General features: G+C 53.5%; 2 protein-coding genes across 3 annotated transcripts; both read left to right on the top strand.

Moving 5' to 3' along the window:
- Positions 1 to 621: 621 nt before the first annotated feature.
- Positions 622 to 12,214, top strand: CD276 (CD276 molecule). 2 transcript variants are annotated; one of them, XM_072871668.1, is made up of 8 exons: positions 622 to 754; positions 3,350 to 3,497; positions 4,926 to 5,276; positions 5,671 to 5,967; positions 7,373 to 7,513; positions 9,213 to 9,254; positions 9,718 to 9,753; positions 11,083 to 12,214. In XM_072871668.1, the coding sequence occupies exons 2-8, from the start codon at positions 3,449 to 3,451 to the stop codon at positions 11,103 to 11,105; spliced, it is 939 nt and encodes a 312-aa protein (XP_072727769.1). In that variant the 5' UTR covers positions 622 to 754; positions 3,350 to 3,448; the 3' UTR covers positions 11,106 to 12,214. The 2 variants fall into 2 exon arrangements, with proteins under 2 accessions (XP_072727769.1, XP_072727770.1); XM_072871669.1 differs by having other exon boundaries at positions 630 to 754; positions 3,355 to 3,497.
- Positions 12,215 to 12,347: 133 nt separating this feature from the next.
- On the top strand, positions 12,348 to 21,361 carry LOC140655614 (zona pellucida sperm-binding protein 3-like). Its single transcript, XM_072870353.1, has 9 exons — positions 12,348 to 13,654; positions 19,280 to 19,398; positions 19,485 to 19,588; positions 19,827 to 20,004; positions 20,080 to 20,200; positions 20,303 to 20,394; positions 20,464 to 20,609; positions 20,889 to 21,008; positions 21,231 to 21,361. The coding sequence occupies exons 1-9, from the start codon at positions 13,529 to 13,531 to the stop codon at positions 21,359 to 21,361; spliced, it is 1,137 nt and encodes a 378-aa protein (XP_072726454.1). The 5' UTR covers positions 12,348 to 13,528.
- Positions 21,362 to 25,449: the final 4,088 nt, after the last annotated feature.

Here is a 25,449-nt window from a genome sequence, read left to right as displayed (position 1 = left end):
GTGTACCCTGGTCCCCCAGCTCTGCGCACCCCAATCCCCTTGGCTCGGTGCTCCCCAACCCCTGAGTCTGTGCACCCCAGTCCCCCAGCCCCATGCTCCCCAACCCCCCAGCTATGTGCACCATAATCCCCCTGGCTCAGTGCTCCCCAACCCCCCAGCTCTGTGCACCCCAATCCCTCAGCTCCATGCATCCCAACCCCCTGGCTCGGTGCTCCCCAATTTCCCAGCCCCATGCTCCCCAATCCCCCATCTCTGTGCACCCCAACCCCCCTGCCTCGATGCTCCCCAATCTCCCAACCCTGGGCACCCCAGCCCCCTGGCTCGGTGCTTCCCAATCCCTTGGCCCCATGCACGCCAATGCTCCTGCCTCGGTGCACCCGAAGCCCCCAGACCTGTGCATCCCAATCCCCAGCCTATGCACCTCAATCCCCTGTCTCGGCGCTCCCCAATCCCCCGCCTCTGTGCACCCCAACCCCCTGGCCCCGTGCACCCCAATATCCCTGGCTCGGTGCTCCCCAGCCCCCGGCCCCGTGCACCCCAATCCCCGCCACCCCCGCAGCACCCCGGGCCGGCCCCGGCGCGGCCCCGCCCCCGCCCCCGCCCCCGCCTCCGCCTCCGCCTCCTCCTCCTCCGCCGGCAGCGGCGGGACCCCAGCAGGAAGCGGCCGCAGCCAATCAGGGCCGGGGCCGCCGCCCCGGGACCGGCCCGCCCGCGGCGGAGCGCGCGCTCCCGCCCGTTCCGCGCCGCCTTCCCGGTAAGTGCCCGCGCCCGGCCCGGCCCGGCGCTGGGGACGTGGCGGGGAGCGGGGCCCGGGGCTCTCAGGGGGTGCCGGCCGGGGAGCGGCGCCGCGCTGCCGCGCCCGGCGGGAGGAGCCGCCGCTCCCGTTTTCTGTCACGCGGGACGGGGCTCGGAAGCCCGGGCGTTGTTCTGGGAGGGCGAAATGAATGGGGCTCCCCCCGAGCCGTGCCCCACCGACGCGGCATGAAGCAGCCGGGCAGAGCCGGTGCCCGAGGCGGGTCTCGGGGAGCCCGGGTGGGTGTTGGGAGGGGGGTATCGGGGGTCCCCTCCTCTTGCTGCTGAGGGGTGCGGGGGGTTCTCGGGGGGCAGGCGGTGTCCCCACCGTTTCCCGCGCGGATGCAGGGAAGGCAGCATCCCCGGATGCCTATAAATCCATCCGATGTAAAATTCCGTATTTAACATATAGAGCTAAAACCCATCCCATGCGTGGGACAAAAACCCGAGCTCCGAGAGGAAGTGATTGTTCCCATTTTCCTCGGGATGTGGAAAGGATAACCCATCCCTTCCTTTCTACCGCCAAATGTCGCACCCCAAATCCCTGCCTGAGATTTGGAGGTTGCACCCCATCTTTCCACCCCTCCTTTGCCGTGCTCCCCATCCCCGCAGGGTCCCACTTTGCAAGCAGGGATCTTCTGCTGCACACTGAGAGGTGAAGCAAGGACTAAAAATAGTCTAGAGCAGAGCCGGGCTCTTGTCTGCCAGAAATTCTGGGCAGGAGAGGAGCAAAGTGGGGACTGACCCAGACCAGTGGGTGAGGACTTCTCTCTGGACCAGCAGATGTTTTCTTTACACCTCCACCCATCTCAGGGTGATAATTTGGCAGCTGAGAATCTGGGTATTATAAAAAAGCAGCGTTTTGGCTGCCTGATAGTAAATATTAAATGGGGAACGGGTGATGTATAGTCCCCAGGGTCCCACTGCAACAGAGGATTTAGTTTTCCCTTGGGTTTCTGGAGGGTTCAGCCAAGCTGGCTTGCTGCGCGTGGGGGCATCCCTCTTCCAAGGAATGCGTTCGTGGGGTTTGTTATATCCTGACTTGTGACGAAAGCTCAGGTCCAGGGCAGAGGCCATGCTTTGGCCGGGCTCACACTGCAGCGTTGGGAAACTAAGTCATGGAAAGGTGAGACACCCATTGAAAGAATCCCAACTGCAGAAGGAGGGTTGGGGACTTGGGTGACACCTCTGAGATGGTCCATCAGGACTTGTAGGTCACGAAACCTGTAAAATATAATTTATTTTAGCATCGCCAGGAAAAGGAAAGAGTTCCAAGGGCGAGCGTGAGGGAGATGAGTCATGGTTTCCCTTGCCCAGGCAGCTGAGTGATGCCCTGTTACCCTCTCCCACCGTGGCTCCCTCCCTTCTCAGCTGCCTGGGGTTTGGCATGGGGCTGGCTCTGGGCTCGTCCACTTGGGAAAAGGCAAGAGTTGGGGATATGGTTTAAGAAAAAAAAGCTGGATAATTTGTTTTCCCCAGAGCAGCCTCATGCTTGGGAGGGAAGGAGAGGACATGGTCCCCTAGCTTGGGGCAGAGCCGTGCCTCAGTTTCCCCCATCCCTGTGCCTCAGTTCCCCCTCCCCCCTGGCGCCTCAGTTTCCTCCCCATGGGAGCTGAGCTGAGCAAAGCTTCAGGACTGCCATTTCCCTGATTAAAGGGGGTTTAAGGAGGAAGGCACCGATGTCTGAAGTTGGTCCTGCTACACCCTGGGAAACTGGTGCTGTGACACTGATTTATTGCAAATACGGCTATTGCACTGAAAACTGTCGGTGCTAAAGGCTCTGGGCGGAGCAGTGGGGCTCTGGGATGTGCAGGGACAGGGATGAGACATGGCAGTGGTGACGCTGGCTGCACTATCTGGGGCTCATTTATGCTACGAGGGAGGAACGTGGGTCACGAGGGGCCTGGCGAGCTCTTGGCATGGCCGAGGAGGGACGCTTGGGAAGCGAGCCACGGTAGCCAGCAGTGCCAGGCAGTTTGCCCTCACCTCTCCCCACATCCAGCTCTGAGATGCTCTGGTTTTATTCCCCATTTTTCGGGGCAGTCTCATGCGGGAGACTTCCCTGCCACGAGCAGGGATGAGCCTCCCAGCCCTCGAGCCGCCAGTGGAGCCAGGAATCTGCAAACCTCTCATGTTTGGTTTTTAGCCATTTTGGACGGAGGGAGCGAGTTGCCTCCTCTTGGAGGACAGGGATGTAACAGCCCAACGCTGCGGGGAAAAGCTGGGAAAGAGAAACAAAAGGGGAGGAGAAGCAGTGAGGAGGGGAAGAGGCTCACGTGGCTTTCTCTGGGCACCGGCCAGCGCCTCTGGCACAAGAGCTGCCTCTGGGTCCATCATCTCCCTGATGCAGGGGATGCACTGGTCCCTTGGCCAGTGCCAGGTGGGAGGCAAACGCCCTCCTGCGTTTTACAACGAGGTGGGTGCTCTGGTTGCCACGTGGCAGCCAGAGAGGATGGCTGGCATGGGTTCCCCTGCCCGATGCTGTTCTCCTGCTCTCTCTTGCTCTCTGTCCCTGGTCCCCAGAACCATCTCAGTATTTTCTTCTGTTTTTCGCCAGCTCAGGGTGCTTGTCACGAGAGAAAAGACTCCCTGTGAGAAGGACACCTGGGGCTGTGCTCGCTTCTGCTTTCTTACCCAGGCTTTGCTCGTGCCAAGAATGTTCTGCCCGCTGCTTGCCCTAGGAGCACTGGTGCTCAGCCTGGCAGGTGAGTGAGGCTGGAGAGGGTTTGGGATTGGCGTGGTCTGCATGTCACCACCCCAAAGATGTCCTGAATGCCACATTCATCCTGACAAAGCTGCCTTTGACCTGTAGTTCCTGGTGGCAGCACCCAGGTGTTTCTTCTGGTTTTGTGGTCCTCCAGCTGCCCAGGGCATCATCCTGTGGGTGTGATGGCTTCTGGTGCATGTGAGCCACCCTTGTAGCAGGGGACACCACCTCCTGCGTGCTACAGTTGAACGACAAAGCCGTGGGAGGACCAAATCCTGAAGGTTTCTTACTTACCTGGGTCTGTCCCCATGTGCTACAGCTCCTAGTCCCCCAGGTTGCAGCACCTCAATCTGGGACAGACGTCGGGACTGAATCCTTTCGGAATGCTCAGCAGCCAGCAGCAGTTCCAGCCAGGCTGGGTAATGTTCCTAAAACCCATTGGCATTTATTATTAGCCAGAGGGAGATGTGACACTCTCGAGTCTGCCAAGAGCCAGGCAGGCTGCCTGAGCCCTCTTCTCCTGCCTGTCTGCCCGTCTGTGGCTCCTGGCAGGTCTCCTCCATCCCACAGCTCCTCATCCTCCCTGCTTGGGCTCTTGCTTAAAATTTAACGTCTCGTTGCTGCCCTTGTCCCCAGGGAGGTATTTGCTGCGGGTAACAGCTTTGCTGTGTTCTGCAGTGGTGTTGAGGTTGGAATATACAGCAAATCCTTGGTCTGAGGCAAGATTTTTTTCCCCTTTTTTTCCCCGTTTTGGGGTGGGGGGAATTGGTGAATGAAGTGCTGATGGTGCCCTGGGTGTGCCTTGGGTGACGTCACTGCTCGCTTCCAACAGGGACCCCCAGACCAGCTCTGAGCGCAGACAGTCCGGCAGCCCTGGCGTGATTGGCATCACGCCCTGACGCAATGGCAGGGTTTGCATCGCACCGTGGCTTGGTGACGTGGTTGGCATCGCACCGTGGCACCGGGATGCTGTTGGCATCGCAATGTGGCATGCTGGTTGGCGCTGGAGCACTGGTGCCATCTAGTGCCTGCTGGCCTGGCCACGGTGCTGCCCGGAGCTGGCTTGTCCTGGGGACGTGGGACTGTGTCCCCGCCATCGCCATCGTCACCCACCGACCTCCTCTCCCCATGGGGAGAAACCGGGCTGCATGTCCCGGGGGGGTGCAGGTTTGGGTGCCCATGGCCGCAGCTGGCAGCTGAGGGCAGCGGTGTTCCAGCTTTGGCGCTGGATCCCTGCTGTCTCCCTGCCAGCAGGGTGGGCTAGGCTGGGGGTTGGTGCAGGGGAGGGTCCTGAGATGCCACCTGCCCTCAGGTCCGTCCTATGGGTATCCCTTGATTGCTTAGATGTTATCTGGATGGAGAATTAAGAAGGTGCTTCTGCAGAGTCTCACCACCATGTGCTTTTGCCCTTGCCACCTTCCCACAGGTGCCATGGAGATCCAGGTCCCAGATGAGCCCGTGGTGGCTCTTTTTGGCCAAGATGCCACCCTGTGCTGCTCATTCTCCCCTGAGGCCAACTTCAGCCTCGACGACCTGAGCCTCATCTGGCAGCTGACGGACACCAAGCGCTTGGTCCACAGCTTTTCCAGTGGCCGGGACCAGCTGGCAGACCAAGGCGGGGGCTATGCCAACCGTACGGCCCTCTTCTACGACCAGCTGGCCCAGGGCAACGTGTCGCTGCTCCTCCGGCGCGTGGAGATCTCAGATGAGGGCAGCTTCACCTGCTTTGTCCGGGTCCGGGACTACAGCAGTGCGGCCGTGACGTTGCAGGTGGCAGGTGAGAGATGGAGAGTCGGGGTGCCGTTGCATGTATCCCCCAAAGAGAAGGGATATCCATCATGGTTTGGTCCTTTGTGGAGCCTCTTTCTCTCTCCACCCTTGCAGTGGTCTCCCCAGGAATTCAGCTCTCTTAGAGAATGACCAGCTGCATCTCCCCACAATATTGCTGGTGGGGGGTGTGGTCCCTTCCCTGCCATGATGGAGAGGCTCTCAGTTGAGAGGCCACCTGGAAGCATGGCCATAAATGAACCAAAGCTGGGGAGGCTTCAGCTGGTTGGTGTTATCAGCTGGAAGAGTCTGTCCTGGGGCTTGCCCAACCTCATTGGGTTGCTCCAGATCCTGATCCTTTGGTCTTCTCCATTGCCTCATGCCAGCTGTCCTCTCCATTGCAGCTCCCTACTCCAAGCCCAATATGAACCTGGAGCCCAACAAGGACTTGAAACCAGGAGATCTGGCAGCCGTGACTTGCCACGCTTCCCGCGGCTACCCCGAGGCCAGTGTCCTCTGGCGGGACAGCCAGGGCAACAACATCACGGAAAATGTCACCACGTCCCAGGTGGCCAATGAGGAAGGTCTCTTTGATGTGCACAGCATCCTCCAGGTGCTGGTGGAGCCCAGCAGCACCTACTCCTGCCTGGTGCGAAATGCGGTGCTGCAGCAGGAGACCCAAGCCTCTGTCACCATCACAGGTGAGCTAGCAAGGGCCAAAATTGGGGGAAGGAAGGGATGGGCGCTGTCTCAAGGAGTGGACCGTGGTGGCACCAGGATCCCTGCTGTGGCCCAGAGCCACCCTGGTGGTTGCTATCCCATATCCCCGCTCTGCCTCTCTCCCCATGGACCTACAAGGGTGACTTGAGGCTGTGCTGTCCTCCCCAGTCACCCCACACCAGCATCCCAGCTAGAACCAATGTCCCCAGTTCTTAGTCTCTAGCTTTGCTAGTTGCCCTGTCCAAGTCTAAACCACTCCAGAAAGCCAGCACAGGGCACGGTAGTTGTCTTCTCCTTAGCACGTGGCGATGGGATGCTCTCAGTTTGGGGTTCTCCATCCCAGCTGCAACAATCCTACTTCAGAAATACAGGTGGGAGGAGTTCATCAAGCGCATTCAGCCTCATGGCTTCACTTTGAGCTCCTCCTGCTGCCTTCCTGCAGCTCTTTATAACCTTGTGCGCTCCCTGGTAGCATTAATTAGTGTTCAGTTACCCTTGGTACAGCACTTACTGGATTGCAAAGGTGGGTCCCTGGTGGAGCATAAACTTTTTGGCTGGATGCACCAAACTCTTGCAGAAAAATTTGCATAGATGCTGCTGGCTGGGACAGAGGGGTGGCTTTTGTGTGGGCTCCCAAGCGCACAAGCAAATGGTCAGCCTTGGGGTGACATCTGTGGAGGGTCAGGGTTTGGGATAAGACTTTATTTGAAGACAGAGCAATGTTACGGGGAAAAATCAGATTCCCAGCACTCTAGGAGATATCCCCCAAGCCCTGGTGGTCCCTGCCAGGCCATCCCAGACCCTGGGGAAGGTGTACCTATCCTTCCTGGCCCCATGGCGTGAGATGAGAGGGGAAAGGGAGTGGGTGCAACATCATCTAATGCTTCTCTTGAGCTTCTTAGCAAGTGAAGGGTCAGCCTGCCATTTTAATTTATTAGTGCAATTATTTAAAGGTTAATGAAGTATCATCCCTGTATACATCCATCCATCCATCCATACATCCCAGCATACATCCCTGGAAGTATTTAAAAGACGTTTGGATGAGGTGCTTAGGGACATGGTGTAGTGGTGGTCTTGGTAGTGTTAGGTTTACGGTTGGACTCGATGATCTTAAAGGTCTTTTCCAACCTATACGATTCTGTGATTCTGTGAAGTATTTTAGGGAGTGACTCAACCTGATGCTTCCCCGGCTGGATCAAGAACTGCTGGGGGAGGCCATAATTAGAGGCACTGATGGTTTTACTTCAAAAGGCACCTCTTGTGCCACCGACTCTGTCCATGGGGATGTGCCCCTGCCACTGTGGTGTCCCGAATACTGGGCACGCATCCCCCTGGTTGGGCAGCGGTGCTCAGTGTGGCAGTATTTCTCTTCTTGCCCCCTGCAAGGCCAACACCTCGCCTTCCCCGCTGTGGCTCTCTGGGTGACGGTGGGACTTGCCATCTGTGTTGTGGGGCTGCTCGCCGTCTTGGCGTACGTGTGCCAGAAGAAAATCCGCCAGAGCTGCGAGGAAGAGGAGGAAAATGCAGGTAATGTGGCGGGTACCCCCCACCCCCAAAAGGGATGGGGTTTGCAGGGGGTGATGGATGGATAGAGGGTGGTGGATTGGGGGAGCCAGGGCAAATCTTAACTTGCACGGCTTTGCCTTGGTGGTGGCATCTTTTAAAGGATGAAGGGATGCTCGGAGCTGCTGGGGTTGGTGGGCACCAGCAAATCCATACCAGAGAGCCTGTGCTGGCTGCATGCATTGCTCCGGGTGGCTGTTTCAAACATACACCAGGTTTTCCTCCCACCCAGAGTGTCTCCCCCTTTTACCTTCCTGCTCTGAGCATCCTCTGCATGTTTGGTACCCATACCTGGGCATGCGTGGAGCATCTCCTCTGAGAACGTGCCTCTAGCATTTGCCACCATGGAAATGCCAAGCGCTTTGACATGCGGAAATAGCATGAGAGAGATGCTCCGTGCTCTTGTTTTCTGCATCTGTCTCCTGGTTGTGGTTTTTTTTTTTTTTTTTCTTAATTATGAAGAGGTGTTTGCACAGAAAGGGGGGCTTTGTTGCTTTAAAAAAGCTGCTGTGCTCTGAAAATGGCTGCAGAAGCAGCTTTGCTGGCGTTCCTCATTTGTTTTCTCTCGCTGACTCCCAAGGCACTCGCTCTGCCAAAGCCTTTCCCTGCCAGCATCATGTTGTGGGGCTGGGACCCGCAGACTCCCTCCCTGGGGGCTCCCACTTTGCTGCTCCTCTCTCTGCTGGGGAGGACGTCGGTGCCGATGCCACCACGATGCCTGGCTGTCAGGTGTCCCCAACGGTGGGGACCGAGAGGGTTTTTCCCCAGGAGATCCCAGGGAATCAACTGCAGGAGATATATATTAAAAATATATATAAAAATATATTTTTTTTCCCCTCTGTAACAGAGTATTTTCTCCTCGGCCAAGGGATTTGCAGTGCCGTGACACTCAGCTGTGGCCCTGGGCCAGCTGACCTCAGTCCTTTAGCATCAAGACACAGCTCCCAGCCCATGATGTTTTGCACTGATGGCTGCATGCCCTTAGCAGTAACCTTTTGCTGTGGCTCTTGGTTGGCCAGAAACTGGGCAGGGAACCTGCCTGTGAGCCTGGTGGCCACGGGAGGCAGGAGCAGCAATTTTTGCTGGTCTTTCTGGCCAGGAACAGCATTGCAGCAGGCCCTATACATGGGGTGCAAAGCTCCTGGGCTCCCAGACAGGGTGACAACCTGGCAGCTGGGTGGAGAAGGGGATGCTCATCCCTTGGTGCCAATGAGGTGTCCCGGAGGCGTCGGGGGATCTGTGATCTCCCCACTAAGTCCCTTGCCGAGTGCTGTTCCAGATGGTGGCTGTGCTATAAATAGGGAGGCGAGCGGCTGTGCTGTATCTCCCGGAGCTGTGGCTTTTTCTGCTTTGCTTGTAGGGGATGTGCCACCCTGGCACAGCCTTGTGCTGGGGTAAGTAGCCCCCGCAGGGTGCTGGAGGGGGTGCTAGGTGCAGGTGGGTACCAGTCACTCCTCCCTGAGCATCACCAGCAGCTCGGCAGCGCCTGGTCCCAAGCAGAGCCCAGGATACACGGTGATCGTGGGTGGCTCCAAGCAGCCGGGGACGGTGGCGATCCAGGGGACAGCCACCAAACCTGGCTGCCTGGGAAAGCAGGGTTCAGGGTGGGCGCTGGGGTGAAGCCCAGCAGATACTTCACATGCTCCAGCTTGCTCTTTTGCAGGGACAGAGGAGCAGGACGAGGAGGGGGAAGAACCCAAGACAGGTGGGTGCATGATTCTTATTATATATGTGAGTCCATTATAGCGTGTGCTCGTGCCACTGTCCCCTATGCAAGGAAACACCCTGGCATGCTTTGCACCCTCCATCGGTGCTCAGCCCGCTCTTTGACACACCCCGTCAGGCTGGCAGCTCCCTGATAAGCCACCCTATCTCTTAATAAAAAAGCACTCGTGGTGCTCTGCTGTCATCAAACAGGTTAATTATATGCCTGGTGATTGCCTTTATCTGCTGGTGCAGGAGCAAGGCCGCTTGGGATGCTGGCTCCTTCACTGCGGGGGAGATTTAGGGACCAGGGGTTGGTTTGCAATGGGAATTGGTGAGTGCAATTATTGGGATGGGTTCCCCAAAATAGGGCTCTTAGCTGTTTCCTCTGGGGAGGCATTCCCTTGCAAGCCCCCCCGTCCCACACCATGGAGTCTGACCACGTGCTGTTTTGCTTTTTGCAGCCCTGCAGCCGCTGAAGAGTGCAGAGAGCAAAGACGGTGAGTGTGTTTGCCTAGGACCGCAGGCCGGCTCGTGATGAAGGTTTTTTGCTAAGCACACTGAAGATGATGTTCAGATCTAAGTGTAAAGCATCTATTGCATCTCCATCATCCATCATTGGTTGGGTTTTTTTTTCCATATTTTTTCCTTTTTTTTTTTTTTTGTCAGTTTTCAATCAAATTTTTGCAGATCAATTATTTCCCATCACCCATTTCCACTCCAATTTGGGCTGCGCTTGCTCTGGCCAACACTCGTATCTCCCAGCAGTGATGGAGCGATGCAGCCATCAGCTTCAATGTGGTGTTTCTTCTTATCCTTCCTTTTCTTGGGCAGCTTGAGGCTGAGAAAAGCCTCCTGCCAACAACCAGGGTTGTTGCAAGGAATTTGGGTCTTTTTTGAGCATTGCCATGGGTTTGCTAAGAGGAGGGGAATTGCGGGGGTCCATTCTTGCCTTGTGGAGAGGGAGGGATGAAGCTCATCCCTGGTGCTGGAATTCATGAAAATTGGAGTCCTAGCTCCTGTTTCTGCCTTTCATTATCTTCTCCCAACCTCCTGGCTCGGTGCTGCCAACAGCCTGTCACCCGTCCCAGCCCGCTGTTGGGCTCCAGCACTTTCCATGCCTGGTCAGCCCCACTCTTCACCGACTCATCCTCCTCCCAAGATCTCAATCTTTTAATTTATTTCCTTTCTTATTAAAGGCAGAGGCTTGGCCTCTGCTGCTGGTGAATTGCTGCTAATTTAACCCTCCCTTCCTCTTTTATTAACAGCCCTGTTTTTTCTCTAATGCCATTTTTCCCCCCACCCCGATAGGTTTGTAAAAGCCTTTTCTGCCTTCCCCTCCACACCTTTAGCATCAACTGGCTCTGCTTTTCCTCTTTTTTTTTTTTTTCCTCCTCTCTGCCCTTATCTCCCCCTTGCAAACCACTGCAGACAGTGCTCAGCTTCCCAGCCCCTCAGCTTTTCATCCCTGATGCAGCCTCTTTGCTTAACCCCGTGTGTGAGACATCCTCCACTTGCTCCTCAACCACTTTTTCAGCAGAAACAAAGCTTGAATAATAACATCTCCCAGGGTTTGCTGGCTGAGCGGGTATTTCTAGCCAGGACTATGGATGGAGGGATAAAAACAGACCTGCATGTGCCTGGTCATATTTGCCCAGGGCTGGCATCAGCCCTGGGAGCAGGGAGGATTGCTGCGTGATCCCAGTTTTCCAGGGCAGGGAGAGCCAGGAGCTGCCGGTGACCAAATTAACTAATTAATTTGGACCTGTGGATTATTATTCTTTTTTAATGTCTTTGACAATTTTTATTTCTTCTATTTTTCCCCCCAGATAACGAGCAAGAAATTGATTGACGGGAGCGGGGACACCCCCAAGCAGCGCCCTGTGCCCTGGACCAGCTGCGATGTCCCCAGTGGGGATGAGCTCTGGTCCCCTGGGGAGGGCATCGACCTGCTGCCACCCCTCATCCTGTGCCCTGTCACCCTCCTCCCACCCCAGCCACGTCTTCGGGGCGCCCTGGGGCTGGAGAGAGGCTGCATCTCTTTATCCCTGGCAAGCCCCAAAGACTGATGCATCCTTCCTGGGGACGGTGTGTGTGGGGAGGAGGCTCCTCCTTGTCCATCTGTCCATCCCCAGGTGGGACTGAGAGCAGCCGGGGTTGACCGTTCCCCCTGGTGCCCTCTGTGCCCACTCTTGCGTGGCCACAGCCAAGCCAGCTGCCTTCCAGGTGCCTTCCAGGGCAAATTTTGGTGCCCCTTCTAAGCCCAGAGGCCTTGAGAGGGGTGATGGGCTCAGCGAGGTCCCTGGGAGTGGCTGATGGAGCCCCAGAGGCTCTGGAAAGATGGATGGGACCTGTGGGACCCCCAGGCACGGGGGCACAGAGTTGGTGCTCTCAGCCCCAGTGGATTCACCACTCTGGGGATGTATGGGAACGATTATTTTTTCATGTTGTACCACTGTGGTTCCTGCTGGACTTTTATTTTTGCCTTAAATGCAAAGTCCCATCGGGGTGGTTATCCCCTGCCTCGCATTAACCTGAGGGATTTTTTGAGGGGGAGTGAAAGGCAGGGCTTGGGGGGGACCTGCCGGCCGGGTGAAGCCCCCCTGGCCTCCCCGTGGTGACAAAGCAGATGCTTTGGGGGCTAAAGCAGTGGTGGGGACGAACCTGACCAGTGCATGGGGTCGAGCCTTCGTGTTTCCCGTGGGATCAGGGGGGTCTTTGCCCCCCTGCATGTCCTGGGAGTCCTCCCTTTGCTGCTGGGTATCTGCAGGGTACATGGGGGCACCCAAGCTGCCAGGGTGAACAAGGTGGCATGTCCCTAGTCCTGCTCCAGTGGGTGGAGAAGTCCCCATTGTGTTCCTCGATGCCTCTTCTGCTGGTTTTCGTCATTATTTAAAATCCAGAAGCTGAAGGGGATTTTTGTGCCTTGACAAATAAATTCGAGGGTTGTTTTGGACAATGCTTTCTGGGCTTGTCGTGGTCTCTGGGATGCAGTTTTGGCTGTAATTAGTTTAAATACTGAAATTCCCAGAGTGAAACCTTTATGTCCCCCTTTGAGCCTAGCCCCGTCTGACCCTCGATTCCCCTGCTGCTGCCACAGCACCTTGCACTGTGCTGCCCTCATCCATCACCTGGTGTGGGGAGAAGACCACTCCAGTGATGGATAGGTGCCTGCCCTCATCCCTCCTCCTTATTTTAATACCTACAGCAGCAGAATGAAGAGCAAAATCCCAAAGGGACATTGTCATCCATCTGAGATAGCTCTGAAATTCAGGCTGGTTAATCCCAGTGATGGGATGCAAGCAGGATCTGATGGGGGCTGGTGGGGAAGGGACCTTCCTAAATCAACCTGCAGAGGATTATTTTTAGCTGTCCTTCCCTGGGTGTGAAGCCAGGCTCTGCATTTCAATAGAAAAATATTTCTAAAAGCAAGACAAGGGAAAGCGTGCTGGTATCAAACTCGGATTAGGAAGGGGATGGATGTTGATTTCATTTAGGGGTTTGATCTACAGCCTGAATTAAGTGCCAGCGCAATTTTTAACGAGGTGCCAGGAGGTACTATTAATATTATTTAGCATCCATACACTGAGCTGGGGGAATGAAGCCATTAACCACTCCCAGCTGCTTGTCAGGCAGCGGGATGAGTTGTCCCCAGGTCCAGGACATCTTTAAAGGTCCTGAGATGCTGCTAGCATCCTCAGGGGTGTCTCCTCCAGCTGGGAGCTTTCTGGGGCATTTCTTTGGGCAGATTTGAGGGTTTTTTTGGCAAAATGCAGCTTGGGCCATGCAGGGAAGGGAGATCTTGAGGGTGGTGAGGAAGAAAATCAGGATTAAGCTGTGGCAGCCCAGGGAAAATTTTGCTTAGGTGGCTCAGGCTGATGAGCTGTCCCAAACTGTGAGCTCCTGCTCAGGGCTGAGCTGCTCACCACTGTCCCTGGGACAATGCGCTGTGCTTTGGCATGGGATAAACCAGCCCAGGAGGAGCTTAGTTGTCCCCCTTGTCCCCACGTGCCATCCTGCTTTTGGGGATGTCCAGGTGATGGGTCTTTTTGGGAGAGGAAACCATCCATCCTCTTCTTCAAGGTCTCCTTAATCCAACACATGGTTTTATGGGTGCCGTGGATGAGACCCAGGCAGGGATGAGGCTGGCCGGCCATGATGTCGCATACGTGATGCTGCGCATTTTTTTCCATTCCCCCAAAGTCCCAACATCCTCCTCCACCCAATCCTGGATAACGGCGAACCTGGCAGCTGGGAAAGTGGGATTTAACAGGGATGCAGAGCGTGAAGGTCCCGGCGCTGAGACCTGGCAGCAGCTCAGCTGCTGGAGCTTGCTCGTGTTTGCTGTCATCCCTCCTGGGAGCAGGCGAGGCTGTGAGTTCATCCAAACACCCTCAATGGGTAAGAAACAACAAAAAAATCTAATTTGGCAGGTTATTTCAGAAAGCGCCGGGGCGAGTCTCTCCCCAGCACCGATCGATGGCAGCTTGATTCTGCCCATCAATAATAAATAAAGGGCTCCTGCTTCTCCTATTGACCTAATTATGGAGGGAGGGGAAGATAGAGATGCTGAGCTTTGTTGCTGCCTCCCCCTGAGGACAATGCGGGCTGGATGATGGGGGATGGGATGGGATGGGATGATGCCCCCATGGCGTTCTGGGGAGCAACGTTGCTGTCTGTCCTTGTTGTCCCCTTGTCCTGCCCTGGTTCACAGATGGGGCGGTGTCCCTGCAGGCAGCAGGGGTGCTCTGGAAACCCTGCGAGGTGGGTCGAACCCGAGAGCTGCCTGGCACCCATGGGTGCCTCTGCCCTCTGGCATGGGCTAGCTTTGTTTTCCAGAGATGAAGGATTTGCAAGAAGCACCATTTTCTACATGGGCTTGTTTCTGTGGTGTGATGTGCCTTTCATCAGGATGAGCAGGATCCGGCTCCTACGCTGCCCTGAAATACCCAATTCTTGGCCTCAAAATTGCCAGGCCAGACCCCAATTCAGCTGGAAAGCTCAAAGCAACCTGGCTGAGCTGCTTTCTGATTTTAAGGCTGCCGCAAACGTAATATCTGACTTTCCTGGGGAAAGCAGTGCCCAGAAACAGCCCCAGGGCTGGATCTTCCTGCCACTCTGCTTATGAAGGCAAGGAGCAAAGCCCCAAGGCCAGGGCTGTGAGCCTGGGTGGGGAGCTTGTCTTAGGGAGAGGGAATTTTAAAAATAACTTTCTACCTCTGCTTGTAGCTTTGCCTGGGAAGCAACATCCAAAAAAGATTTAAATTGGTCTAAAAATCCAGGTTTTGTTGTGTACAACTAGTTTTTATTTCATTTCCCTTTTGTTTCCTCCCAGTGCAACAACTGGGATGGAGAAACCACCCGGCTCCGTGCCAGCTCTGCTCAGGCAGTTTGCTTTCCATGGGCAAGTCAGAGACAATGCAAAGTGCTGGCGCACTCAAAAGGTCCTTTTTGGCAAAAAAAGTCCTTGAAAAACTCTCCATTTGTGCTATCAATCCTGGTATCAATATCAAATCCTTTTGATGGGGGATGAAAAGTGACGTGGTATTCCCAAGGGAACTGTGTGGAGTTGGCACTTTCAGAGCCAGTTTCTCCCTCCCATGACCCATTTTTTGGAGCCCAGTCCCAAGTGGGTTATTCCCTGCAGCCGCAATGCATCTGGTCCTTCTAAGTCAGAGTTAACGGAAAGGTTGAGAGACATTTTAATTACAGATTTGGCTATCCTGCGTGATTTATCCTGGGTAACTCAAGCAATTTATCCATCAGCAGTTATAAGGGATCTGAAGCAGAGAGAAAGTGCAGGGAGTATTTATCATGGTGACTCAGAAGTCGTTTAAGAGAGATTTGAAACGAAACAGTGATATTGTTTAAAAAAACCCTACCTGGCATTAAGAAGTTGTCTCCAGCCAGGAAAATTAATGAGCAATATAATTTTCAAACTCCAATTTCCCTCTTTTCCTGCGTTAGCCAAGCGAGGTTCGTTTCTCTTTGGGATGCGCAGCTGACGCGTGGTGTGGGGACGAGGGAATTGGGGTGACGTTTCAATGTAATTTTACGATCGGGTGGCATTTCAATGTCATTTTACCATCATTACTCACAGTCAATGTCATTTACTCATCATTACTCATCATTACCCCCCGGCAATGCTTTTGCAAGCGGGATCTCAGCCGCTGTGCTGCAGGCTCAGTGATAGCATCATTTTCTTGGGGACCAGCGAAGAGAGGTTGGTGTTGCTTAATGAGCCTTAGAGAAGCATGTGGTGTCTCAGGTAAGGAGATGTTGCTTAAACAGTGCCACAGAAGTATTCAATTCCCCTATTAATATGGTATTTAACACTCCAGTGAAAAAGCAGCCTGGTAAATAAACAGATGAGCCATCTAGAGAAAAAGTGCTGACAGTGCAGTTCTTTTCCATGCCCGACAGAGAAATTCTTTTTCTCATCTCAGGTGGTGAAGTTGTGTATAAAAAATGAAAAATTCAGGAGGAGACCCATACCAACGGGAGGATGTGATATTGCTTCCTACAGCATGGATGAAAGACTTCCACTGTAGGACTTGTCCTACTCAACTGAAGGCTTTCCAAGGAGCATGGGTGGGGCGTATGCAACCATTGGCCTTCCCCTGGTAGCAGGGGCTCAGTAATGACCCTGAGCTCCTGTTAGCCCAGGGAAGGACAGACCACTCTGGCAAAAAGGAGATGGCCCCCAGTGTCCTTCATTCCCAGAGGAAATCTATAGTCGGAGGATTTTGCAGATGGAAAGGGCTATTCCTTCAGAGCTACTAAATGCAGATTACAGTGATGGATGCAGCACTCACTGAGGCCTGAGAGCCGGGAGGTGGTGGATGTGGGGTTTTTTTTGCTGCCTATTGATCTTTTTTGCACCCAAATGAGAATAAAAGCTGTTCCCCACCCAACAGGTTCAGACTTTTAAGGCCAGTGAATCTCCCATCCCTGTTTCATCCCAGATGCCTGAATTTATTTTGCAGCATCCCACTCCCAGTGCTTTAACCTGCCAGCCTTTGGCTGGAGCTATTGCAAGGTGTGAGAAACACATCTTTGAGCAGAAAAACTTTGGGCTGTGTTAGTGCAAGACACAGGATTTGGGCTGTACCTGGTTCCTTGGGTTTCTAGGTGAGCTGCACCTCTCTCTTTGGAGCAGGAGCAAAGGGGTGTGGGGTGCAGGCACCTAGCCACATAGACCTGGTTCCTCATTGAGATGGTTTGCAGGAGGTTGGGTGAATCAACCCGTGGACCTTCAGTGCTGTGTCCTGCTGCCAAGCTGGGTGATGGGGCCATGGGCACCATGAGCATCACCTCCCATCCTCCTGGATACCTTCGGCTGCAGGATCCCCCCCGGGCAAACCCAGCTTGCGGGGTAAAAGACACTAACCTAGCACAGGGATGAGCTGGGTTTGGAGATGACCCACTGCTTGCTGAATTAATAAAGAGGGCTTGAGCTGCTGGAGAGGTTTTTCTTGTATCATTTATTCATGACTCTTAAAAATATCAGGGGCAAGGCTGGGACACGGAGATCATGCCAGAAAAGGATGGTGTGCGTGTGTGTGGCATTATTCATGCTTCAGGGAGACAACAGTGAATACCTAATACATGGGCCAGCAAGGGAAGGGGATCCCACCAGGAACTGGGGTGCACCCCCTTGGTCTTAGTGGGAGCTTTGCTCATCCATCTCATTGCTGTGGTCTCCCCTAAAAGCAAATGGTGCAGGTCACCCCACCCCAAACCCATCCCGCAGATCCTAGCAGACCAGGAGGAAGATGCTTCGGCCAGAAAACCCCATTTCCCTGGGCACCCATGTAAAGCACCATTAGAAACACACCATGAATACAACCACTTAGGCTAAAAAAACCCTCCCAGCTTGTTTGGCTGCACTGTTGAAGGGCAGGTATGTGCAGGGCATCACCCCTGTGTCGAGGGGACCCTGCTCACTGGGCTCTGCCACCATGGCAAGCAGCTTTGAGTGACCCCCAACCTCTTCATCCAGCTTGGCAATGTAGAGCCATTAGTCCTCGTGCTGTACACACGAGCAGCTGTGCCAATTAGCATATTTAACACACGAAGGCCAATTAATCTCTTGATTATGCCTGCCATTCACTTATCAGCTGCTATTATGGGAAGATCGGCTTTTGTACCTCTGCTTTCTATGCAAATAAGCCAGTTATGATGCCTTCATTACTTGATCTACAATTACCCAGTGCAGATACCCATGAAATCGAGCACGGACAGATTGCCAACACACGTGGGCCAGAGTCCAGGTGGATTTTGCAGTTAAAGTCCTCTCCATTTCTGAACGTGCCACCTCGAGTGGTGCTCTAGGACCTGGGTTTTGGGGAATTGCTGATGCTGATGATGTGAGGGAGACCAGGGGAGAAATGCTTGTGGGAGCCTGACCAAGCCCTTGCCATGTTGGTGGCCAAAATTGGCTCCATCTCACATAGCAAGAAGGACACAGGCACAGGTACAAGGGACAAGAGCAGAGGGCTTGTGGCCAGTTGGCCACCGAGGTGGCAACAGCTGATGCCACTGCAAACAGGCAAGACAGAGAGACAAGGGACAAACCATCCCAGGGTAATTCCCAGGTGCAGATCCAGGGAAATCACCCTCCATGCCCTGAGAGGGAGCGATGGTCCCAGCTGGATCCCATTGCCCTGGGCAGCCCCTAGCTGGGTGGGAGCCATGCCTGCAGCCCCCAGGTGTACCCCATCTGAGCTGGGGCTGCTGGGAGTGCTGGTATAAAAGGCTCTCGAGCAGCATCTTCTCTATGAGCTGATTTTGCTGGGGTCAGGATGGGGTCAGGAGGCAGCCTGGGTGTAGCTCTGTTCTGCTGGGTGCTGGCTGAAGCAGCATCTTACAGCCCCTGGGGTTTCCCTCAAGGGGTCTTGAGGGTCCAGGGGGACTCCTCTTGGAGCCGGCCCCATGTGCCTTCCTTCTCCCAGCCCTCCCCCTGGGCATGGGTAGATGTCTCCCAGCTCCAGGCTGCTGCTCCACTGCACCCTGTGGCTGTGCAGTGCCAGGAGGCGCAGATGGTGGTCACAGTGCACAGGGACCTCTTTGGCATGGGGCGCCTGGTCAGGGCTGTGGACTTGACCCTGGGCTCGGCTGCCTGCCTGCCTGTGGCTCAGAGTGCGGCTGAGAGCACGGTGACCTTTGTGGCTGGGCTGCATGAATGTGGCAGCACCTTGCAGGTGAGGTGGGACACCAGGGTGAGGGGCTGCTCCATCCCTGGTGATGCTGCGTAGGTAATGGACCTTCTCTGGGCTTTGACCAGCACTGGATGGGTAAATGGGAATTACTGTGGACAGATTAACTGCTAAAGTGCAATGTGCTGTCACACTGCATAATTCATCTTGGCGAAGATCTCAGTCCTAGAAATGACCTGGTAAAGGTGATGTCAGGGCTTGAGGAGGGGCTCATCTGGTTGCAGCAGCCCTCCAGTGAGGGGCGGTGTGACCATAGCAGAGCTAGGTTTTGGAGTATGGGTACCATCCTTGAGACGAGATGAGGTGCACGCTCAACAGCAAACAAGGCTTCTAGTGGTTTTATGACTCGGATGGAACTGGATGCCTGAGTATATGGGAGAACTGGGCATAACTTGAAACTGCAGTGGCTGTTGCTGGGAAAGTAGGGAAAGGGGCTTGCCGACCTCCTCAGTAGGAGAGGAAGAGGCTGCCTGCAGCTGGTGTGCCCCAGTTCACCTGGGGGATGAGGTTTGTAGACCTACTGTCCTACAGCCCCTGCCCACCTGATGTGGGTACATGCTGGAGTGCCAAAGTCATCAAGACTGACCTCCTGCAGGGCTAGCACCCTTGTTCTCCTGTGCTGGGATGCCAATACAAGCTTCATGGCATCCTACATGCACTGGATTGGGAACGTGGAGGACAGCCTCCGCCTTTACATCTGATGAACCTGTGTCCTACCCAGCACTGACTGTGCTATCTGATGATGCTGAGCTTCTGGTTGACTGTTTTGTTTTACTGACTTATCAGCTCTCCCAAATGTCCCTTCCAGATGACCCCAGACTCCTTGATCTACAAAACAAATTTGTCCTACAAACCTACTCCTCCTGGCAACCTGATCATTGTAAGGACTAATGCAGCTGTGGTTCCTATTGAGTGTCACTATCCTAGGTAAGCAAATGTGACTGTGTCTCTGCTCCTATGGACCTGAGGTGGTGGTGGTGGCATCTTTGTTAATGTGCATCTCTTCCATTCAGGAAGAGCAATGTGAGCAGCAACGCCATCCGGCCCACGTGGGCTCCCTTCCGCTCCACCCTGTCGGTGGAGGAGAGGCTGATGTTCTCCCTGCGCCTCATGAATGGTGGGTGCAGACCTGGCAGCCTAGTTTCCCTCAGGTTCCTGCTCCTGCCAGCTCTTGGCCACATGCTGAGAGGCCAAATGGAGCTATAATCAGGGCTAAAATAAATCTTGCAGGAGTATTGGGGGAGGGGGGTGGGAAGGTGTGTGTGTGTGTGCTCCTTGGTAAAGAGGACCTATGTGCAAGGGAGGACAGTGTGCATTTCTCTGAAGTGACCTGTAGCCTTGAATATGCCTTGCAGGTGACTGGAGCACTGAAAGACTCTCCAATGGCTTCCAGCTGGGGGAAAGCCTGCACCTCCAGGCTGATGTTGCTTCTGGGGACCATGTACCTCTAAGGCTCTTTGTGGATGACTGTGTTGCTACTCTGAGTCCGGACAGGAACTCCTCTCCCCGATATGCCTTGATTGACCTCAGTGGGTAAGAGGTGCAGTGCTCTCTGGGTGGTACTGCTGTAGCTGGCTGGGATGTCCCTGACTTCTGACTCTTGTCCAGGTGCTTGGTGGATGGGAGATCAGATGACACCACTTCAGCCTTCATCTCTCCAAGGCCAAGGCAGGAAACGCTGCAGTTTATGGTTGATGCATTCAAGTTTGCAGGAGATAACAGAAACTTGGTGAGATGTGGTGTCCACCCCACCTCCCCCAGCATGTTCGGAAGCTGTGCTGTTCTGCATGAATAAATTTAACCTTGGATGTTGGTTTAATTTCCCTTCCAGATCTACATCACCTGCCACCTGAAGGTCTCCCCAGCTGACCAAGCCCCAAATCCATTGAACAAGGCCTGTTCCTTCAACAAAGCCAGCAGCCTGTGAGTAGCTGGTGCATGTAGGGAGGGGACCAGCCTGGACAAGAGGGCTTACAGGTAATTCTGTTTCAGTTGGGCTCCAGTGGAGGGTACTGGGGACATCTGCAGCTGCTGTGAGACTGGCAACTGTCCATTGTATGGAGGATACTCCTGGAGAATTAACCCTCTGTCCAGATGGCCAGGAAGGCGCTTGAAGAGAGACATCTCTTCCAAGCAAGGTAGGGCTTTCTGTCCAAAATATACCCCCCCAAGGCAGGGTGACCCTCCAGGTTGGGATGGCCAAGATGCTGGAAGATCTTTAGCAAATGCATCTCATCTTAAGGACAAACCTAGCTCTTCTCCAATGTCCTTGGGCTTTGTAACTGTGTCTGTGTCCTCTTATATTTAAAACCACTGAAAACCTCCTCTTGCAGGGTCTACCTTTCTGTAAACCCTGAAATCCAGACTAAGCAGAAATTGCCTCCTCTGTGAACTCATTCATGTTCATCTCTTCTTAGGTGGGTCCTCAAGGGCAGCAGAGGCTGAAGTCTCAGTTGGACCATTATTAATCCTTGATCCAGGTCAGGGATTATGGAGTTCCTCAGGAGGTCTTGCACCAGCAGGGAAGACTCCACATGGTATGTGTTTTTTGTCTGACTGTCTTCAGGTCTCAGTCGAAGGTGGCTTCAGGTTGATCTAGTCATAAATTTGCCATGATTTCACACCTGGACAGAGACTTTCTAGCATAATTGCCAAAAGACAGTCTGGGGGACTTTTTCCCAAAGCTGCCTGCAAGTTCATCCACTGACAGATGGTGGAAAGCCATTAAATGTGTAGTAAGTGGCTCTTGTCTCTTCCAGGTGCTGCTGAAGAACTTCCTATGCTGGTCCAAGTTGCCATGCTCATGGCAGCCACTGTGCTGAGCTTAACTGCTCTTGGACTGTTTCTTGCATGCAGAAAAGGTAGCTGCCCTCCTGGAGTGTCATTGTAACTCCCTGACCCTAATAAAGAGAAATGTTTCTGTCCTTCCCTTGTGTCCTCAGTGGGGAGGAGGGACAGCAGTCAACCTTTGCTTGGGTCCGCTCTGATGGGATGCGAGTTGAGGCTGTGCTCAGGCACTACTGTTCAGGTAAGCTCTTGGGAAGCTTACACAAGCTCTTGGGAAGCCACCAATGAACCAGTGGTGGGACCAAAGACATGGAGAGCTGTTGCCGCCTGAAAGCATCTCCCAAACCATAGCACTTGGAGATGGAAGGTGCCTCTGTGCAGGAGGACTTTCCAAATGTCCAGCACTGCTCTTGAGGCTCCCTGTATGTTGTATGCTTGGCATGCAATGCTGTGCCTGACAGCAAGGAATCCTAAATACTGGCTGCAAGCAAGGTATGGCTCCTATTTTCAGGCAAACAAGGGAAGAATTGATGCTGCCAACAGATGCCAAATGGATTCCTGACTCTAGAAGTCCTGTTAGCTCCTCCTTAGCAGGGGTGATACTGGAGTATGTGATGGTAGCAGTTCTGTCTTGGGCTTGTTGGTGTGAGTTGTTGCAGCCTGGGTGAAGAGGCACTACTTCTTGAAGGACACAACAGCAGCTCTAACTTTGGGATTTTTGTGGGTGCTGGGGCTGAGTATGGCTTCTGCTGGGAGAACTGGGAAAAACTTGGCATTGGAGGTGGACAAGGGCTGTAGATGGGTGTTGCTTCTAGTTGGTATGGCCTCTGCTTTATGGAGAGCAGGGAGCAATGGCTGCATGGGGAGGTGGAACTGGAGTCTTTGTAATTAAGAGAAAGGGGACAAACAGGGAAAGCTACTGGCCCACCCTAAACAGATTTTTTTTTAAGTATAGAGGGAGGGAAGCCCTCAGGCCATATGTCTACCTAGACTATCATCACCTCTTGTTGCAACAGCCTTGGGGACACTGTCCCTGCTGTGCTGGAGGAACTGTGCTATAGGGCACAGGAGTCCTCATCACACTTAAATTGAGTCAATATGTATGGGATGGGCCTTAAAGCTATGTTGAATTGCTCTCCTTGCTCTGTAGCTTTCCCTCCTACACAGCCATAGGCTTATCCTGACCTCTTGGCTTAGGCTGCTGAAGGCTTGAGGTGTCTTCTGCCTGGTGGAATTCAAGCTGGGTATGAACTTTTGGTGTCTCAACTCCTTAATGTGGTGAGTTGAACACCAGTTGCACTTCTTGGGAGCTTGAGTAACGCAAATATTTCTCAAAAGTGGTTTGTTTACCCTGGGCTGTGTGCCACTTGCAGCCATGTGCCCCAGGGAGCAGTGGTCACCTCCACTCTAACCTGGAGGCTGCAGGATTTTCTTATCCCATGGCTGGAGGGCCATGTGCTTTGAGGTGCTGCTTGGTATAAAGATCATAGCTCTGCATCAGGTGAACTAATCACCTTGTTTTATGTAGTGTCAGACCCTGTGCTCCTGGGTGAGCACAGCAATGGGGTCAGATTCCTTGAAGCATGAATGTGCCTTGGTTGGTGCTGGTGACCTTTGTGTGCTTTACAGGGAGAATCCCCAAGCCTGTTGACTCCCCCTCTATCCTTCTGGTCTAAATGATCTTATGCCTCATGTTCTTGCTTTCTATATTATGAGAGAATTCAAAGACCTGATGCTTGCAACAGCTTTTTCTGAGCTGAGGAAAGGCCTCTTGGCCCTGGATAAAGAGTAAAAAGGGGCAAAGCAGCAAGGCTGGCTCAGAGCAATGCCAGCAGCTCCAGTTCTCAGATGTTTGGTCCTTTGCTTTTGCTAGTGCCTTCTGAAAACTGCTGCTGTTAAAGGCATTACCTAAATTTGGCAGCTGAAGGCTGAAAACAGCACTTCTGCTCTTAAGCTCTTGGGCTGCAAACCCCTAGCCATTAGGATGCAATCTAGTGATACTGATTCTCCCTACAAGATACCCCAGCAAAGCCTGAGCACAGCTACAGCTCTGCAAATGAGCCTTCCCTAATGCTGAGAAATCAGCTTGGCACTTGTGCTCTGTGGGCTCGGCAGGGTGTGGAGCAGGAACCCCCTCCCCAGGCAGGCTTGGTTTGAAAGCCCAGGGATGATGTGCTTAGGGCAAATGTTTCCTGCTTCTGTTTTCAATGAATTAAGCAGCTGAGCTTGAAATAATCGGGTGGAAAAATGAGGCAACCATGTAAGCTTTTTTGGCTGAAATCTTCCCAGACCAGGCTGTCAGCCTTCATGTTTAATGCCCAAGCTACTTCCTCAAGGAGCTACAGAAGATTAAAACCCCTTTTTTCTTTTTACCTTGACAGGGTGACAGGTACTGTGAAGCTGAGCTGAGTGTGTGGCCAGGCCGTGAGAGATGCTACCCTTCAAAAGGCTGTTGCTGCTCCTCCCAGTGGCATGGAGACCCAGCCTTGTCCTCTGGGTGGGAGCTGGAGACTGTCCTTTACAGGCAGTCTTACGTGCATGGTCCTCTTCTAACCATGTGTCTTAAGACTCCTCATTCACCTATAAAGTCACTTTCTTCCTACCCTCCAAAGAAATCTGCCACTGAGCAGAACCTGCTGCTCTTGCCACTGTTGTCCTCTGCTGCAGGGGTTTGACTGAGACCTGTGCTCCTCTGGGTGTCACATCTCTCCTGCAAGCTCTTTCAGCTGTGAAAGCCCAGGCCCATGCTGGGCAGGTGCTGCCAGCATTGCCTCCCTTCTCAGACCCACGAGGAGCTTAAGCCATGCTTTGTGGTTATTTCTTCTTAAGTCAAGATCTGGACTTGAGTCTGCACTAGAGGCAGCCACTAAGGGAGGTAGCCATCAACACAGGACTTCTCTCCCCTCTAAGGGCTTCAGCATCCAGGCTAGGAAATGGGGAGGAAATCTGGCTGGGTTTTGGGCTCCAAGCCCTGTCGGATCTGATCCTATTAGCACTCATCCCTTAGCCTGTGCTCAGATCATCTTTTGAAGCCCATCTTCAGCAGGAAAGACTTGTGCTGGGAGCTGTTGTGCTCCAGGCTGTCCTCTCCCCCTTGCCAGCCCAGGAGGGGCTGCACATTAGCTACTGCTGCTTATAACACTGGCTTCCCCTGTGGTAGCCAGCACATCTGTGGATTTTAGTATTATAATTTAACAGGGCTATTAATTCTTTAATAAATTATTAATCCTAAACCAATCTTCCCCCCCCCATTTACCAGGAAAGAACTTGATAGGAGGTCTGAGGAGAAGGGCTTGGTGGAGAAATGGCTCCCAGAAATCCAGCCCTGAGCTAAGGCTCCCAAAGCTGGGATTGCCATAGGTGGATTAAGGAGCTGGGGAGGCAAAGGTGTCTCAGAGGATGACAGAGTGTTTATCTGATTAAGGGACCAGACAGGAATTTGCAACTGGATGGTCTTAAGAGTTGGGTGGTGCCAGGTGCTGCTCTCCAGTCCCCAAAGGCAGTGAGACCTCCTGCTGGAGCTGTAGTAGGTGACATTGCTAGTCTATTTTTCCTGTCTGGTTTAACACAACCCTGTGCAATTGCCTGATGGATGAAGAGAGAAAGTGCAGGGCATGTGCTGGTGGTGATGCCCAACTCACCTGCTCTTCCCAACCTGTGAGCTGCATCAGCTGCAGTCCCATAACTGCTGTTTCTTGCACTTTAGCATTCATTTCCCTTGCATGCATGAGCATCTGAGTAAAGACTTAATTAGAAAGCTGTAAGATGCTGGCAGAGCAATCAATTTGTGGGAATTTAATAATGTGACCAAGGATGCATTGTGGTTATTCATGTGTGTCTCTAGCTTGCTGTAAGTGCCCCATTATATGGAGATGTTGGTGATAGCCTATAGGTGGCCTTCAAGACAATTAATTAAAAGAAAAATAATTTACCATGTAGGAGAACAATCAAGTGGTACTTACAGGAATTTTGGGGTAAAGGTGAGCTGCTTGGTATGTTCATTTGCAAATTTGCACTGTCCTGTGGAAATGGTGTGAGCATCAATGCCTATCTCCCTTCTGCATAGCAGGAGCTGCTCTGTCCTGTCCCTCTCCAGGCATGTCCCATCTGTTATTAGGCAGCAAGAACAATTAAAGATGGGGTAAAATAATTAATTGAAGACTTTCCCAAGAAGTGAGCTGGGGCTTGTAG

The sequence above is a fragment of the Ciconia boyciana genome, chromosome 8, assembly GCF_034638445.1.
Source record: "Ciconia boyciana chromosome 8, ASM3463844v1, whole genome shotgun sequence".
Classification (NCBI taxonomy): domain Eukaryota; kingdom Metazoa; phylum Chordata; class Aves; order Ciconiiformes; family Ciconiidae; genus Ciconia; species Ciconia boyciana.
This window is presented reverse-complemented; position numbering and strand designations above follow the sequence as displayed.